The 16,341-nt window shown below is 41.1% G+C and overlaps 2 protein-coding genes across 9 annotated transcripts in view; one reads left to right on the top strand and one right to left on the bottom strand.

Moving 5' to 3' along the window:
* Positions 1-10,330, top strand: part of AMELX (amelogenin X-linked) — a 37,781-nt gene extending 27,451 nt beyond the window's left edge. For all 4 annotated transcript variants that reach the window (XM_068265303.1, XM_068265302.1, XM_068265304.1 and 1 more), the window contains 3 exons: positions 4,059-4,103; positions 7,015-7,410; positions 10,217-10,330. In XM_068265303.1, coding sequence (XP_068121404.1) covers positions 4,059-4,103; positions 7,015-7,410; positions 10,217-10,222 — 447 coding nt within the window. In that variant the 3' untranslated portion in view covers positions 10,223-10,330. The remainder of the gene's footprint in view (positions 1-4,058; positions 4,104-7,014; positions 7,411-10,216) is intronic.
* The window catches only part of ARHGAP6 (Rho GTPase activating protein 6), a 330,561-nt gene that overhangs the window by 181,773 nt on the left and 132,447 nt on the right, over positions 1-16,341 (bottom strand). The gene's annotated exons all lie outside the window — the stretch shown is intronic.

A 16,341-nucleotide genomic window follows, 5' to 3' on the forward strand; every position in this document is an offset into this window, starting at 1 on the left:
GTTCGCGTTCGCCTGCATCAGGTGAACTTTTGCGGAAGTTCAGTCAGAGCACCTGATCTGCATGCTTGTTCAGGGGCTGCGGCTAAAAGTATTAGAGACACAGGATCAGCAGGCGATTCAGGCAACTGGTATTATTTTAAAAGGAAAAATCCATATCCTTCTCCATTTAGGTTCCCTTAAAGGATTTGTAGCATAAAAGCCAACTCACATTGGCTGGGATTTGAACCTGGGTCTCACTGTGTGGTGGGCAAGCACCCTAACCACTGTACCAACTGAAGCTGGCCTAAAATTTACTATTTATGCTCAATACAAGAGAAAAAGTAGACAAGACAAATAACATTTATATCACACTTTTCTCCTGGTGGACTCAAAGCACCAGAGCTGCAGCCACTAGGGCATGCTCTATAGGCAGTAGCAGTGTTAGGAAGAGAGAGAGATATGAATCTACCTGGCTATCTGGGGTTCTCTTTGGACAACTGTTGAACACAAAAGAGAAGGCCATGTCTGGCTACATATCTGTAAGCAGTGGCTGCATGGTGTAATGGTTAAGCGCTCTGCCTCTGACACAGGAGACCAGAGTTCGAATCTCAGCTCTGTCTGTTCAGTAAGCCAGCACCTATTCAGTAGGAGACCTTAGGCAAGTCTTCCTAACACTGCTACTGCCTATAGAGCATGCCCTAGTGGCTGCAGCTCTGGTGCTTTGAGTCCGCCAGGAGAAAAGTGTGATATAAATGTTATTTGTCTTGTCTACTTTTTCTCTTGTATTGAGCATAAATAGTAAATTTTAGGCCAGCTTCAGTTGGTACAGTGGTTAGGGTGCTTGCCCACCACACAGTCAGACCCAGGTTCAAATCCCAGCCAATGTGAGTTGGCTTTTATGCTACAAATCCTTAAAGGGAACCTAAACGGAAAAGGATATGGATTTTTCCCTTTAAAATAATACTAGTTGCCTGAATTGCCTGCGGATCCTGTGTCTCTAATACTTTTAGCCACAGCCCCTGAACAAGCATGCAGAACAGGTGCTCTGACTGAAGTCAGACTGGATTAGCTGCATGCTTGTTTCAGGGTGTGATTTAGCCACTATTGCAGTCACAAAGATCAGCTGGACTGCCAGGCAACTGGTATTGTTTACAGGAAACATCCATATCACTCTCAGTTAAGGTTCCCTTTTAAGGAGAACTGTAGTGAAAGGTATATGGAGGCTACCATATTGATTTCCTTTTAAGCAATACCAGTTACCTGGCTATCCTGCAGATCCTCTGCCTCCAATACTTTTAGCCCTAGACCCTGAACAAGCATGCAGCAGATCTGGTGTTTGACATTTTTGTAAGATCTGACAAGATTAGCTGCATGCTTGTTTCTGGTGTGATTCACACTACTGCAGCCAAATAGATCAGCAGGGCTGCCAGGCAACTGGTATAGCTTAAAAGGAAATCAATATGGCAGCCTCCATATACCTCTCACTACAGTTCTCCTTTAAGCAACCTAATGTTTGTATTGCATTGAGCATAAATGGTAAATTTTAGGCCTGCTTCACTTACTACTGTAGTGGTACAGTGGTTAGGGTGACTTGCCCACCACACAGTGAGATCTGTGTTAGATTCCCAGCCATGGTATGATGTATACTGGTTTTTGAAATAGTATAATTCCCTGGCAGAAGAGACCCTCCTCCCTCCGGTAGGAGGGAGGAGGGAATAGGTAGAAGGGTAGAAGGGAGGAGGGAGCCCACAAGAGGCTAATTAAAATCTCCCTAGCAGAGTATGTAGCAGCTGTCCCATAACTAATTAGTGTAGGCAGACAACTGAGTCAAATGGTATAAGGACCTAGCTTGGAGAAGGGAGGGAGAGCGGGTCCTCCAGCAGTGATGTGTATTTCACTCAATCAGGTGTGCCTCAAGGTATTAGAGCTCTTGAAACATGTTTTCTATTATTTTTCCAGCCGGTACAATTTTTTAAAATTTTCAAAGTCTATTGCGGTTCGTGAACTTTTTTGCAAACCGAACCTTTCGCAGAGGTTCGCGAACAGGGTTCGCGAACCGAAAATCGGAGGTTCGCGACATCTCTAGTCAGAACTGGAAGGTATTATTGTCAGAAGAAAATGGTGCGCTTCTGAGAGGAACTGATGGCAAGGTAACTATGCAATGTTCATTTGAAGTTACCTCATGTGTTTATTTTAAATAATTTTACTCAGTACAGGTTCTCTTTAAGTAGACACCAGAGCCTGGCATGCGGGAGTTCTAATAGAAGTGAATGGAAGCCAGACAGATGTGGATGTCACTGCTGCAGACCTCAGACTGCTTTCACTGCACACCGTGGTCTGCAATAAATCAGATTTTTCAAAATAAAAGCATGATCACCATATGATACCTGAATTAGTCTACTTAGTTTAGATGGGAAACCCTTGCTGCAATATTGCTGGCAGGGTTTCAGGGTTATGAAGAGATGACTTGCATCTCAGGAGTGAAGCATCATGGGAAAACACACTTGCTCACTTAAAGCTGAATTATTGCAAATACATTCTGTTTTAAAGAGGCACAATTCTATTTAGCTAAGCTTTTTAAGTAAGAGGGTTTTTCGGTCTCTGTAAAATGTATAAGTTATAGGCTCACTATACACCAGTGGTTCTGTTCATGGGCATGAAGAGGTAATTTGCATATTCAGGAATGATGCATCATGGGAATAAACACTTGCGCACTTCAAGCTTAATTACTGCAAATACCATCTGTTTTAGGGCCCGTTTTCACTGCTGCAGTAATCAAGCTGAATCCACAGAGTTTTCCCGCAAGCAAATTGCTTGGGGAAACTCTGCCATAGGGGATAATGCTGCAGCTGTCCAAATCGCTTGCCTTAGCGATTTGGTCGACATTGCAGCATTTTTTCAAGCGGGAGGCAGCAAATCCCAATAGCAGTGTATGGCACAGCTTCTGGGATTCATCTGCGTACTCACAAACCAGGAACTGCCGCCACACGTCTCGCAGCTGCGCACGGGGGCTAGTGGAAAAGGGCCCTAAAAAGACAATTATATTTAGCAAGGTTTAGTTGGGCTCTACAAAAAATGATCCACCATTAGCCTGACTTCTGTACTAGAAGAACTGATAAGATCCTCAAAAGAATGATACAGGTTCACAACAAGATAGAAGGGAGTGTGTACATTAAAGGAATACTGTAGGGGGGTTGGGGGAAAATGAGTTGAACTTACCCAGGGCTTCTAATGGTCCCCCACAGACATCCTGTGCCAGCGCAGCCACTCCCCAATGCTCCGGCCCCGCCTCCGGTTCACTTCTGGAATGTCAGACTTTAAAGTCTGAAAACCACTCCGCCTGCGTTGCCATGTCCTCGTTCCTGCTGATGTCGCCAGAAACGTACTGCGCAGCCCCAGTATGGTCTGTGTCTGCGCAGTACGCTCCTGGTGACATCAGCGGGAGTGAGGACACGGCAACGCAGGCACAGTGGTTTTCAGACTTTAAAGTCTGAAATTCCAGACGTGAACCTGAGGCGGGGCCGGAACATCGGTGAGTGGCTGTGCGGGCACAGGATGTCTGTGGGGGACCATTAGAAGCCCTGGGTAACTTCAACTCATTTTCCCCCGACCCCTCTACAGTATTCCTTTAATGGTAAAGGCTTATACTACTATTTCAACTCTAGGTAACATGTCAGTATTCTAAAATGCAGCTAAAACGAATAATGCAAGAATATTTGATCACAGCCTAATTTAAAGATATTGTAAGTGTGGTTAGGTAGAAGTAGACTAATGTGTTACAGTACATTAGCTGTCTGGATCCTGGGATTTGTGAAGCCTTGCTACAGTACTACATCTGGCTGTTCCAAAGCTGCTTGACAGGTTCACCTAGAAACTCAGCAAGTCTGCTTGAATTTGGTGCGTTAAAAATAGATATGTGCTATTCTGTGTACCAGCTGATTAATGAAAGAACTAATGACAAATGATGTGGAGGGTAATATTTAATCAGTGTTGGCTGCGTAATACAGCAAAGGGAGAGACACAATTTCCAGGAATGTATATTTAGTTGATTATTAACTTTTTTTTTTTTTTTTTTTTAGATTTTAACACCTTTAAAATGGTATCAGACTATGATGAAAAATCAGGTATTTATTTAAATTCTGTATGTTATGCTATTGTTTGAGTACAGTAGTTTATACAGTGTCTTGTAAAGCTGAGGTGCGTACACTTTTTCAGCTTGTGAGCTACTTTAAGAATTAGCAAGTCAAAATGATCTACCTGTGTACAATTTTAGGAGCACAATTGCATATACAGAATGGAAAATGTAGTGCAGTCAGGATCTACCATGAAGTCCTTTGGGATCTGCACAATGTGCACCCCTGCTGTGCAGGGCCGGATTTCTGGCAAGGCCACATAGGCCATGGCCTAGGGCACCAGAAGTTTAGGGGCGGCTCAGTGAGTGGCAGTAAAGCTGTTCTATGCAGCCATCCCTATCTACAAGGACAGCTTTAACCTTTGAACTCTCTGTCCTGTACTTGTGATGTCCCTGCAAGATATGTAAGCTCTGTCCTGCAGGTACACATCAGCCTAACTCTCATGGTGACACATTGGGTCCATCAATAACGAGATGGCAAGCATACCACAAAAGTTCAAAACATAACATATAATCTATACGCATATTACTAAAATAGCTATTGTCTGTGACACCAATGATGGAAAGTAAGGAGAATTCTCATTGGGGCACACAGAGCTAACAACCATACAGACGATAAAGTTGGCCTTGGGCGGTAAAAAGTATAAATCCGGCCCTGCTGCTGTGAAGTGTCCAGGGATTAAGAACACAGCCTCCTGTACCCCACCTCTTCTGTTATGCAGATAATGGTCTTCAGGCCTCTTGAGACTGCATGTGATTCTGACGTGATTTTACATGCGATTTCCGATTTGCGGTTTTAAATTCGGATCTGCATGCTGCATTTTCTTTTTGTTTTGTTTGCATCCAGAGAAAATCGGAAATCGCAAAGTGGAATCACAAATCGGATTTACAGTGTCCAGAGAGCATGTTTTAATACTTTTAAGTCTTGTGACCAAATGATGTGCTATTTGGTTAAAGGACAAGTGAAGTGAGAGCGATATGGAGGCTGCCATCATTTATTTCCTTTTCAGCAATACCTGTTGTCTGGCTGTCTTGCTGATCCTCTGCCTCTAATACTTTTAGCCATAGACCCTGAACAAGCATGCAGCAGATCAGGTGTTTCTGACAATTGTTAGATCTGACAAGATTAGCTGCATGCTTGTCTCTGGTGTTATTCAGACACTACTGCAGCCAAATCAATCAGTAGGGATGCCAGGCAACTGGTATGGTTTAAAAAGGAAATGGATATAGCAGCCTCCATATCCCTCTCACTTCAGTTGTCCTTTAAGTTTCAGAGGTAGGTAGGCAGTTAGTCTCCCAGTTGCAAGGTGTCTGGTTATCAAGTGCATGCTCCTCCCCCTTCTTTAGTCTATGTAGCGGTCACATGTAGTGCCTAGTTTTAATCTGATAGGTTTTGTACTACCTTTATTTTCAAAAGCACTCCCTGGACAGAAATGGCACAAATACAACTACCAGAATAGTGGCACATGAGTAGACAAGCCAACCACCATCTTTCTATCGGTCCTTTCAAAGGGCTGCATTTGTAAAAATGTAAACTTTAAACAAAATATGAATACTTTCTACTGTGACAGCAACAAAGGAAAAAAGTAATTCATACTGCATTTTTTTTTTACTACAGCAATTGATATGTTTTATGCATGAAGTACTAAGAAATGCTAAGGCACTTTACACAGTATATAGCCTATGGACAATCTATAGCAGGGTCACAGTCATCATTAATAAGCACTTAAAATTAACTTAGGGAAGAAAACCACAAAACTGTGGTCACGAAACACACAGACAACCATCAATTTGCGGATAGCGGAGTGAACCCCCACATGCACAACAACATGCAAACTTCATCTAGAGGACGTGTGTACTGGAAACTGAAAGCAGTACTTCAGAGCTGCAATGTCAATGGTGAAACACCATTCTGTTCATGAAAATCTGATTCCTGTTACATACCGCATTTCACTCAACTACACACCATAACAGGATATGGTAGCAGCGACAGGGGCAGAGCTTTCTCCGAGGGCCAGTTTACACTCTATCCACAATTTTCACAGCTCTGCAGTTGACAGGCCTGGTAGCAGATTTCAAACGGAAGGGTGAAGTACTGCAAATACTTTCTGTGGATTCGTTTACATAGAACCATTATTTTTGAGCTCAATGTAAATTTTTTTTAACCTGAACAGCAGATTATGTTGCGTCTCAGTTGGGGCACAGTGGACTTGTCAATGCACTCTGAAGTGTACGGTGCAGCCATACAATATAGCTACAGTGGCACTTTGGCATAGTGTGAACCCAGCCTGACTTGTCAGTGTGGAGGCGTGGTGGTGGTGGTAGAGATAGCAGGACAGGGCATCTCATTTCTGAGAGAATGAAAAGCGTTACTATGCGGACATAAACACTGAGCTCTATATAGTCTTATTGAGACTGACTATGGTCCCAATAAAGACGCCATGATCTCAATGGATCCTTCAATCTGTGTCAATAGATTCACTTTTTCCATCTTGTTTGCAAGGGTCAAAAGTAAAGGCACTGACACATAGCACTCTGATGACAGATTTGCTATTGACCTGTATGTCATTGGCAGAGGCATGCAACTGTATGTTTTACTTTTATAGGAAAGGGTTTATATAAGTTGTACACAACTACAAAATGTGTTGGCACTATGTAAATGACTAAAAGCATAGTAACATAACAGGGAGACAAGAGACACAATATGCGCGTGATTAAGTCTATCTAGTTTCAGAATCATAGATTTTGTGTTTATTTTATGAATCCCAACTTAAAATTCTATAATACATTCCAAAAGAAACATACATAAATAGAATACGGTATTCAAACAAATTTCAAGCATGTTTTACTTTAGCATAATAGATAAGGTGTGAATGGATTAAAAACATATCCTATTTTTTTAGTACCCCAGCTACGGCTACGAGCCCATGTCTGGATGGCTTCAAAATTCAATGATGCCCATGCCACCTATGATGACCCAGCAGCAGCTGCCACATCCACATGTAATGGCAAAGTTTCCACCCCGCCAACCTGCACTCATGCCTCAACCACCCATGGTTCCTGTATCTCCTCATCACTCACTGCTTCCTCTCGCACCCCCACAAACTAATCACTTAAACCCAACCTACCAGTCAAACCCTGAAAGTCAATATCCTGCAAACTCTCAGCCAATACCAAAACCTGATCTTTCAAGCCAACCTGGTCAACCTCTCTTCCCAATTCAACCACAGCCTCCCCTGGTGGAAGAAAGACCACAGGATCCATGGAAACCAGCGATCAACCCCAACCTAGAAGAACTGGTAAGAGTCACATGACTGTAAGCACCTTGTATTGTTTAACCACTTGAGGAGCAAACTAAACAAACTGCATTCAAGATGTTAAGATCTTTTACAACAAAATTACTTGTTTCCTGTACTTATCCCAGAAGGCAGTGTTTCAAAATGCAACCTGACTAAAATGGTTATGGAATTTGCAATCTTATTACGGGAAGACAAACTGTAAAATGCCTCCAAGCTATTATATTCTCGAATTATCTCATAAAACGCAGTTTGACAACTGTAGCACAAAGATCTCTTGAGTTTGCTTATATCTTATCTAAAGTGCATTCTCATTTGTTAAATGATCAGTATGACCTATTTATCCCATAGCAGAGAACACAGTGAACGAAAAAGAAAAAGACAAAAAAAACAACAAGGGAAATGTACATTATTCACAGAGACTTGCATATAGAACACATTCCATTCCCAAGAACAGATGAGACCCAACTAATTGTGGAGTGCGGATTTAGGCAGCATATGTTTACATTTTGTACATCCCAAAATAGCATGCTAATTAAGCGGCTACAGGAAATAGTTTTCTGTAAATACAAAGCAATCTCCTCCATGTTACTAGAACTTCCCAAGGATGGAATGCCATATTTTTCTCGTATACACAGCAAATCATTCAGATCTCTAGAGAAGAACATGGCTGTGGCTTTGAAAAGCTAAGCTTGAGATACTGGCACAGGCTAGGATAAAAATTCTAGAGCAATACATTATTTACATGCTGATAATGATGTGAAAATTAGAGCAATACTACAGCAACACTACAGCGTGGCAGTGATACACCTAGACAGGCAGGAAAACTAATATCTGGAATGTTTAAACAGTTTCTGTTAAAGGACCACTCCAGCGAAAAAAGTAAGCAGTTAAAATCTGACAGAACCGACAGGTTTTGGACTAGTCCATCTGCTCATGGGGGATTTTCAGGGTTTTCTTTGAGTTCAAAAGCATTTCCTGAACGGCAGTCGTTAAGTCTGACAAAATAGTGTGCAAGTGAGTAGGAAGGCTGGCCGGTATCTTACTATTTTGTCAGTTAAACTGTCATTCAGGAAATGCTTCTGAAAACAAAGAAAACCCTGAGAATCCCCTATGAGGAGATGGACTAGTCCAAAATCTGTCGGTTCTGTCATATTTTAACTTATTATTGTTTTTCATTGGAGTGGTCCTTTAATACAAGTTTAGGCACAAACAGCTTTTCAAAAATGTGCCCAGGGAAAAAGGAGGTCCTCCTCCTCCTCTGGACCACTAGTCTACGCTCCCTCAGTAGACACTGCCTTTCCCCATGCAGAGTATCGCAATGTGGGACCTTTCAGTGGAGCAGTTAGGGACCGTTTCCACTGTACTATGTAGCCGCATCACACTGCAACTGCACAGTAAACAAAGCATGGCAATGTATTCTGTGCTGGTTTTGTGAAGCGATCCGAGAATCTGCAGCATACTACAGATTCTCGCACAGCCGCATCTGCCCTCCGTCTCCTCCAATACACTTACGCATTGGGAGATGCGGAAGTGACGCAAAAGGGAGCACAGCCGCATCGGCTCCCATTTACAAATGGAAATGGACCCTTAATATATCCTTGAGGGAATTGGCAGCTTTGAGGGAATGCCAGTTGCCTGGCAGTCCTACTGATCTTCTGGCATCAGTAGTGTCTTGGTCACAACCCTGAAACAAGCATGTGGCTAATCAAGTCGGACTTGAGTCGAAGCATCTGATCTGCATGCCTGTTCATGGTCTATAGTTAAAGTAATAGAGACGCAGGATCAGAGGGACATCCAGGCAAATTGCATGGTTTAAAAGAAAATAAAAATGGCGGATCATTCTAACCTTGGGTTCCCTTTAAAACAGATGCAAGCTGTCCTGAGTTTATAAAAGCCTAAATCTTACTATAACTGTATGCATTCAACTGCAATAGCACAAACTCCAAGTCACTATGTCTGCAATACTCACCACGATCGGACATGCGAGATCCTCGTAATCCTGGCAAAGGGTGCACATTTTTATCACCCGATAGATCTTTTTTTTTATGTCCATTCCAAGTTTGTTAGTTGATTTATGTTCTCTGGTGCGCTGTGCTGTTTTCCATCTTTATTAAAGAGACTCTGTAACAAATGTTTCAGCCTTAGTTCTTCTATCCTATAAGTTCCTATGCCTGTTCTAATCTGCTCTGGCTTACTGCAGTCTTTCCTAACTGCACTGTCTCTGTAATAAATCAATGTATCTTTCCTCTGTCCTGTTTGTCGGGCTAAAGCTTGATTGTGTGGAATGTGCAGGGCTGCTTGTGATTGGTAGAAGCGATACACACCCTCTGCAGGCCCCCTGCATACTCTGAGATGACTCACACACTATGCTTAGCTGAGCCTATTAGAAGCTGGTTAGTTTGTTTGTAAACACTGCCTAAAACTGTTAATTACAAGCCAGGATTGCAGCAGAGAGTGGCAGAAACAGCACAGAGGGGCACAGGAGAAAATAATGAATAGAATGGTATGCTTTTTATTGTAAGAATATTAGAGTACAGATTCTCTTTAAATCAACCCCAATATTACATTTCAGTGTTTAGTAAATGTTTGCCTTAAAAAAAGGCAAATGAGTCATGATATTTTGGATCCCACAGACTGGCCACAAATGTATGTATTTGCTGTTTATAAATAAGGTATTTGCTTATATTATTTAGATAAGCAAACCAAAATCTTGTTTATTTTATGAAAGAAAAAAAAAAAGGTTTGTGCAATGAGCTGCAGCTGCACCGCATCCTCTCTGATTTCCACTTTCTCATTTATATTTTAGGATTAAATATGAACTGAAAAGAGAAGTAAAAGAATGCTTTCACTGCCGTACAGTTCCAGCCTACACATGGTTTTTACATTTGGTTTTCTAGAGAATTACTGTCAGTGCATCGGAAAAAAGATGAAAAAATGTTAAACAATAAAAATTTCATCTACAGTAAAACAATGCTTGGTCTGTGTAACTGATTTGGTCAGTAAAAAAAAAAAAAAAATAACTATCTAAACATTAAAAAAAAAAAAACACCTTAGCACTGAGTTAGTCCCACATTATCCTGCATCGCTTGCCCCCACAACAGCAGGTTTCTATAGGAAGGAAAGGTGAGGCCTAATGGCACAGCAACTACCCCCCTCCCCCAATGGAGCAAAAAGGTGCATACACACATCCAATTTTGATAAGTCAATTTTACCAATTCCAAGTAGTATGAGTGCAAACAAGATTTTGAATACTATGAACAGATTGTGTAGGTACTACACGCAGATGATAAAATTGTCAACAATCTGTTTATTCAAAATCTGTTGGCACTCCTGCTACATGGAGGCGGTAACAATAATTGGCCAATCAAAATTTTATGTGTTTATGCACCCTAAGGCTACATACACACACATCAGACCATAGTCTTTGGAAAAGGCAAGATCACAGACCAATGTTACCCCCTTTCATGTAGTATGAGAGCCATACCTACACACTATTCTATAGAGCTGAACTCCCCATCAGATAAAAATCTTTGCAAGATGCTGTACACAAAGATGCTGTACACATGCAACAGATCAGTTCCTGCAAAAGATCCATTCCTGCAAAATGCATTCTAAAGGTGCGTACACACGTCGTATTTCCGCAAACGACCCGTCGTTTAGACGTCAAATCGGGCGTGTGTACAGTCTGTTGTTCAGCTGATAAGACCGGACATGAGCGATCCGCTTGGCGGATTGGCTTTGCGCAAATGCAACGTATAATATCTGCAGATCTCATACACACCTTGCTTAATGGACAATCATATGCAGATGAGATCCACCAGGATAGATCTTCAAATCTGCAGATGATTGTCAGATCTGCAGATGAATGTCTGTTAAACAAGGTGTGTATGAGATCTGCAGATATCATAGACTATGAATGCATTTTACAGGAACTGATCTTTTGCAGGAACTGATCTTTTGCAGATACTGATCTGTTGCATGTGTACAGCATCTTTGTGTCCAGCATCTCTCAAAGATTTTTATCGGATGGGGAGTTCAGCTCTATAGAATAGACTGTGTACAGTATGGCTCTCATACTACATGGAATGGGGTAAAACTGGTCTGTGAGCTTGCCTTTTCCAAAGACTTTTATATCAAGTGTGTATGTAGCCTTAGGCATGGTACACACATCCAATTTTGATTTGCTTTTCATGGACTAGTTTTACCACCTCCATGTATTAAGCAGGTCAAAAGTAAATACTATAAACAGATTGTGTAGTTAAGCTACATGGGAGAGGTGCAACTGGCCAGCCATTGGATGTGTGTACCAGGTTTAAAGGGGGCCCGCAGTGAAAGGGATATGGAGGCTGCCATATTTATTTATTTTTACATAATACCAGTTGCCTGATAGCCATCCTGATCCTCTGCCTCTAATACTTTTAGTTATTGCCCCTGAACAAGCATGCAGCAGATCAGGTACTCTGACTCAGCTGACTCGGGTTTTATTGGTTTTGCTGTATTACCCCTTTACTTGTTCCAGGGTTTTGACTCAGACACTACTTATGCCAGAAGATCAACAGGGCTGCCAGGCAACTAGTATAGTTTACAAGAAAATAAATATGGCAGCCTCCATATCACTCTCACCTTGGGTTCCCTTTAAGACCACAGTTTACAAAGAGGAACCTCGCAGCTGCAGGCAAGCATAGCTACGCAATGTAACTTGAAATCTGAAAAATGTCAAGTTCAAGGGTTACACTTAGAACATTGTTGTATGAGAATCTCCTTTGTTCAGTTTTGGGTTTAGTTGTGAGTAAGGTTTACATTGACTTAAATAGCCCAGACTCTGGATTGCGAACTAGTTCTATGTTGCCTTGTTAAATCCACTAGTTATGCGAGTGTCCTTTAATCTGAGTGACAGGACTGGCTGGACAATGTTATAAATCTTTTGGCAGGCAACACAAATCACATATAATGTATTTTGTTGGAGTATTGAGCTGTCTGCATGGAATTCAGCTTTAAATCATCTGCGTGACAAACAAGATTGCCTTCAACATGTGCTACCACTCCAGCAGATCGGGTTTCTGATTGCCCCACTAGGGACAAGGGACATATTCAAGTACTCAGCTGAGGAGTTCTAACTCTGCTTAAAATGAACAGCCATTGTTTCCTATCTGCATAACATCATGGAGCTTCTTCCAGTGACCGTTTCAGAAACTCCAGTTAGTATGCATAAGCAAGAAAATGAATGTACTTGAAGGTAGGGTATTGACAATTTTAGTGGTTCCATCTGGCTTATGTAGCCATTTTATTCTGCCTATAAAAGGAGATATTTTACTGATATACTAGTCATTTGATGGAAATGCTAATATTAAATGAATATATGAATAGAATAACTAATGTTACTCATAAGAATGTTATACATAAGGTCTTAAGTCTCATTAGAATTCTGTCAAGACACTAGTGAAAGCTGAATGCTAAATACTAAAGTCAGTGAAAGTATTTTATTAGGACTATGCTCCTATCGCTTTCCCTCTAGGATATACTGTAGGTTATGGTTAACAAAAACAAAAAAATCTACCACAAATACATTTTTAGGTGGGAAGTCCTTGCAGTTTTAAGTAATGGGGAGACCCACCTTGTCAGATGGGGAGAGAAGCCCTGTCTAAACTCTGCCCTTTACTGGCCAAGCCAAACTCTCCACAGACCTCTTAAAGGACAAATGAAGTGAGAGGTTTAAAGGAGGCTGCCGTATTTATTTCCTTTTAAGCAATACCAGTTGCCTGGCTGTCCTGCTAATTCCTCTGCCTCTAATACTTTCAGCATAGACCCTGAATAAGATTGCAGCAGATCAGGTGTTTCTGACATTATTGTCAGATCTGCCAAGATTAGGCACATGATTGTGTCTCGTGTGATTCAGACAATGTTGCAACCAAATAGATCAGCAGGGATAAATATGGCATCCTCCATATTCTACTCACTTCAGCTGTCCTTTAAGGTGGGGGAGTAGGGATGATCAATGAGTTGCAAATTTTTCTGAAATTATGCAAATTTTTATGCAAATGTATGCAGTTTGAAAATGGACCAATCAATTTAAACCCAGGTTTAAATTGACTGGTCCATTTTCAAGATGCATATATTTGCATAAGAATTTGCATACATTTGCACCAACTCAGAAAAATGTGCATATCTGTGATCATCCCTAGTGGGGAGTCTAGGTTTAGGTCAGACAAGCCCTCCACAATTGGCAAAATAACGGTATTTAGAGGATTGCATTATTACCTATAGCCCATTTGCAGTGGCAGACCATTAGAAAAAATATATGAAAATATTTGCTGGGCTTTGAGAATATGTAAACTATAAACTCCAGATATCATAAAGATATCAAAACACAACAAACGTTTAGAAGACATTTTAACCACTTTACCCCCGCGCGTACGTATTTCTCCGCCCCTTTTTCCATCCTTTAAAAACCAGGGACGGAGAAACACGTACTTTCCGCGTTCCCGACGCTGTCCGCGCTCCCGCTCGTAAACACGCCGCCCGCCGCTAGTAAAACCGCCGCCGCCCGCTCGCCCGGAGATCAATGAACGGGAAAATCCATTACCGTTCGTTGATCTAAGCCCCACAATGACCCGCTGCTCTCCTATGGGCAGCGCGATCATTGTGAGAAGAAACTCACGTGTCCGGCCTCCTTATTCTTCCTCCAAGCTTCCGGAAGGAGGCTTGGAGGTCGCAATAAAGCAAAAAGTTACTGTGGCCATCTTGTGGCCAAATAGTAAACTACACCCTACACATTTTTCACATACAAATAAATGACTTTTACACACAAAATTAACTCATTACCTCCCACACTCCCCATTTTTTTTTTTTTTGTAATTAAAAAAAAATTCAAAAATTTACAATTAAAAAAAATACATAATTAGTTACCTTAGGGACTGAACTTTTTAAATATTTAAGTCAAGAGGGTATAACACTGTTACTTTATAAACTATGGGCTTGTAATTAGGGATGGACGCAAAACTGAAAAAAATGCACCTTTATTTCCAAATGAAATATTGGCGCCAAACATTGTGATAGGGACATAATTTAAACGGTTTTATAACCGGGACAAAAGGGCACATAAATTTCATGGGTTTTAATTACAGTAGCATGCATTATTTAAAAACTATAATGGCCGAAAACTGAAAAATAATTTTTTTTTCCCCACATTTTTCCTATTTTCCCATTAAAACACATTTAGAAAAAAATAATTCTTGGCATAATGTCCCACCTAAAGAAAGCCTAATTGGTGGCGGAAAAAACAAGATATAGTTCATTTCATTGCGATAAGTAATGATAAAGTTATAGACGAATGAATGGAAGGAGCGCTGAAAGGTGAAAATTGCTCTGGTGGTCAGGGGGTAAAACCCCTCAGTGGTGAAGTGGTTAAACATTATTGCTGGGCTGTTGCTAGCTTTTTAGGTTTTCACATAAAATAAACAACAACAAAAATATGGCAGTAGAACTTATCAGAGTTGAAATACACAGAATAGGTGCAGGGCTGTTTTTAGGCACAGGCAAACCAAGCAGATGTCTAGGGTGACAACTGTAGAGAAGGGCACCACAGAGCTAGTCTTAGCACACTGTACTTTATGGAATTCTTATAGCCAACTGCTAGTTCTATTAAGACAGGGATGAATGGTAATTTTAACAGCTAAATGGGCACTGCTGTGTTGACTGCTGAAACTCGGATTGGATTTCCAGGACAATATTCTGACCTGTAAAGACCCAGGCTGTACATAGAAAGTATAATGTTAATAAAGTGGGCACACACCTCTCAAAACCACTATTGGAAGGGTTTGTTATATGGGTTCAGGAAATGTGGGCCAGTACATGACCTAGTAAGAATTTGTGCATCCTTTACAAATGTATTTGAGAAACAACATTATTTCTATGCAAACTATCAATTTCTTATTGGTGGCCACAAAACTAATTGATGTAGGTTATGATCTTTCTTTTCACTAGATTAGAGTAGAGAGACTAAAGGTGCGTTGCCTGGGGCGCCAAAGTGGCCAGATACAGCCCTTAACAGGCGCATTCTCCAACAGAAAACTGCTACTTCTGTGTCTCCCTTTCAGAACACAGCCAGCAATAGTGGTAAACGTGGATGATACAAATGTGTTAATACACATTTTATTACATACATTTTCTGGTGTTTATTCTCTAGCAAAACCGAAATCTTATACACAATGTAACTGTTTGGTTAATGAAATGGTTTATTTTAAATGTACTGGAACAACAAAAGTATTCTGAGAGATAGAAAGCAGTCTTTAAGTTAGACGTCTTGGCAAACTGCATGGAATGTATGTATAAATCTGGACCATATGGTGCAAGACTTCATATGGACTTTTACTTCACAATAATGCTTTGATCTGTTCAAGTGAGACTTTTTAGGAAAGAAGAGAGTATAGCGACAGTTTAAAATAACTCCAGCTTTTGGCACAACAATTTCCCCATTTGCTACAAGTTAAAGTTACTTTGCTTCTAATTATGAAATAAAGTTTAATGCAATTTATTATTATTATTTGTGAAAGTACACAGAAGTACTGAATCAGGGGCATAACCGCAGGGAAGCAGCCCCAGCGACCGCAGGGGGGCCCAGAGCTCTAAGGGACCCCAATTACTACTACACTCCCTCTGATAAAGGGGTCCCTCCTTCATATCAGGGGCTTTTGTGGCAACACTTGTTATGGGTGTGAAGATTATGATGGCCACACTGTTTTATGACCATTGCAAGATGGGCCCCCAGGCTGTGAGGATGACAAGGAGTAGGCAAGGGAAAGGGTGTGAACATGGGGGGGGGCATCAAAGTTTTGCTGAGGGACCCCATCATCTATAGTTAAACGCCTGCACTGAATCACTTATTTACACTAAATGATTTACTCTTGCATGCTTGTTGTAATATTATGTAAA

This window comes from Hyperolius riggenbachi, chromosome 2 (assembly GCF_040937935.1).
Source record: "Hyperolius riggenbachi isolate aHypRig1 chromosome 2, aHypRig1.pri, whole genome shotgun sequence".
NCBI lineage: Eukaryota > Metazoa > Chordata > Amphibia > Anura > Hyperoliidae > Hyperolius > Hyperolius riggenbachi.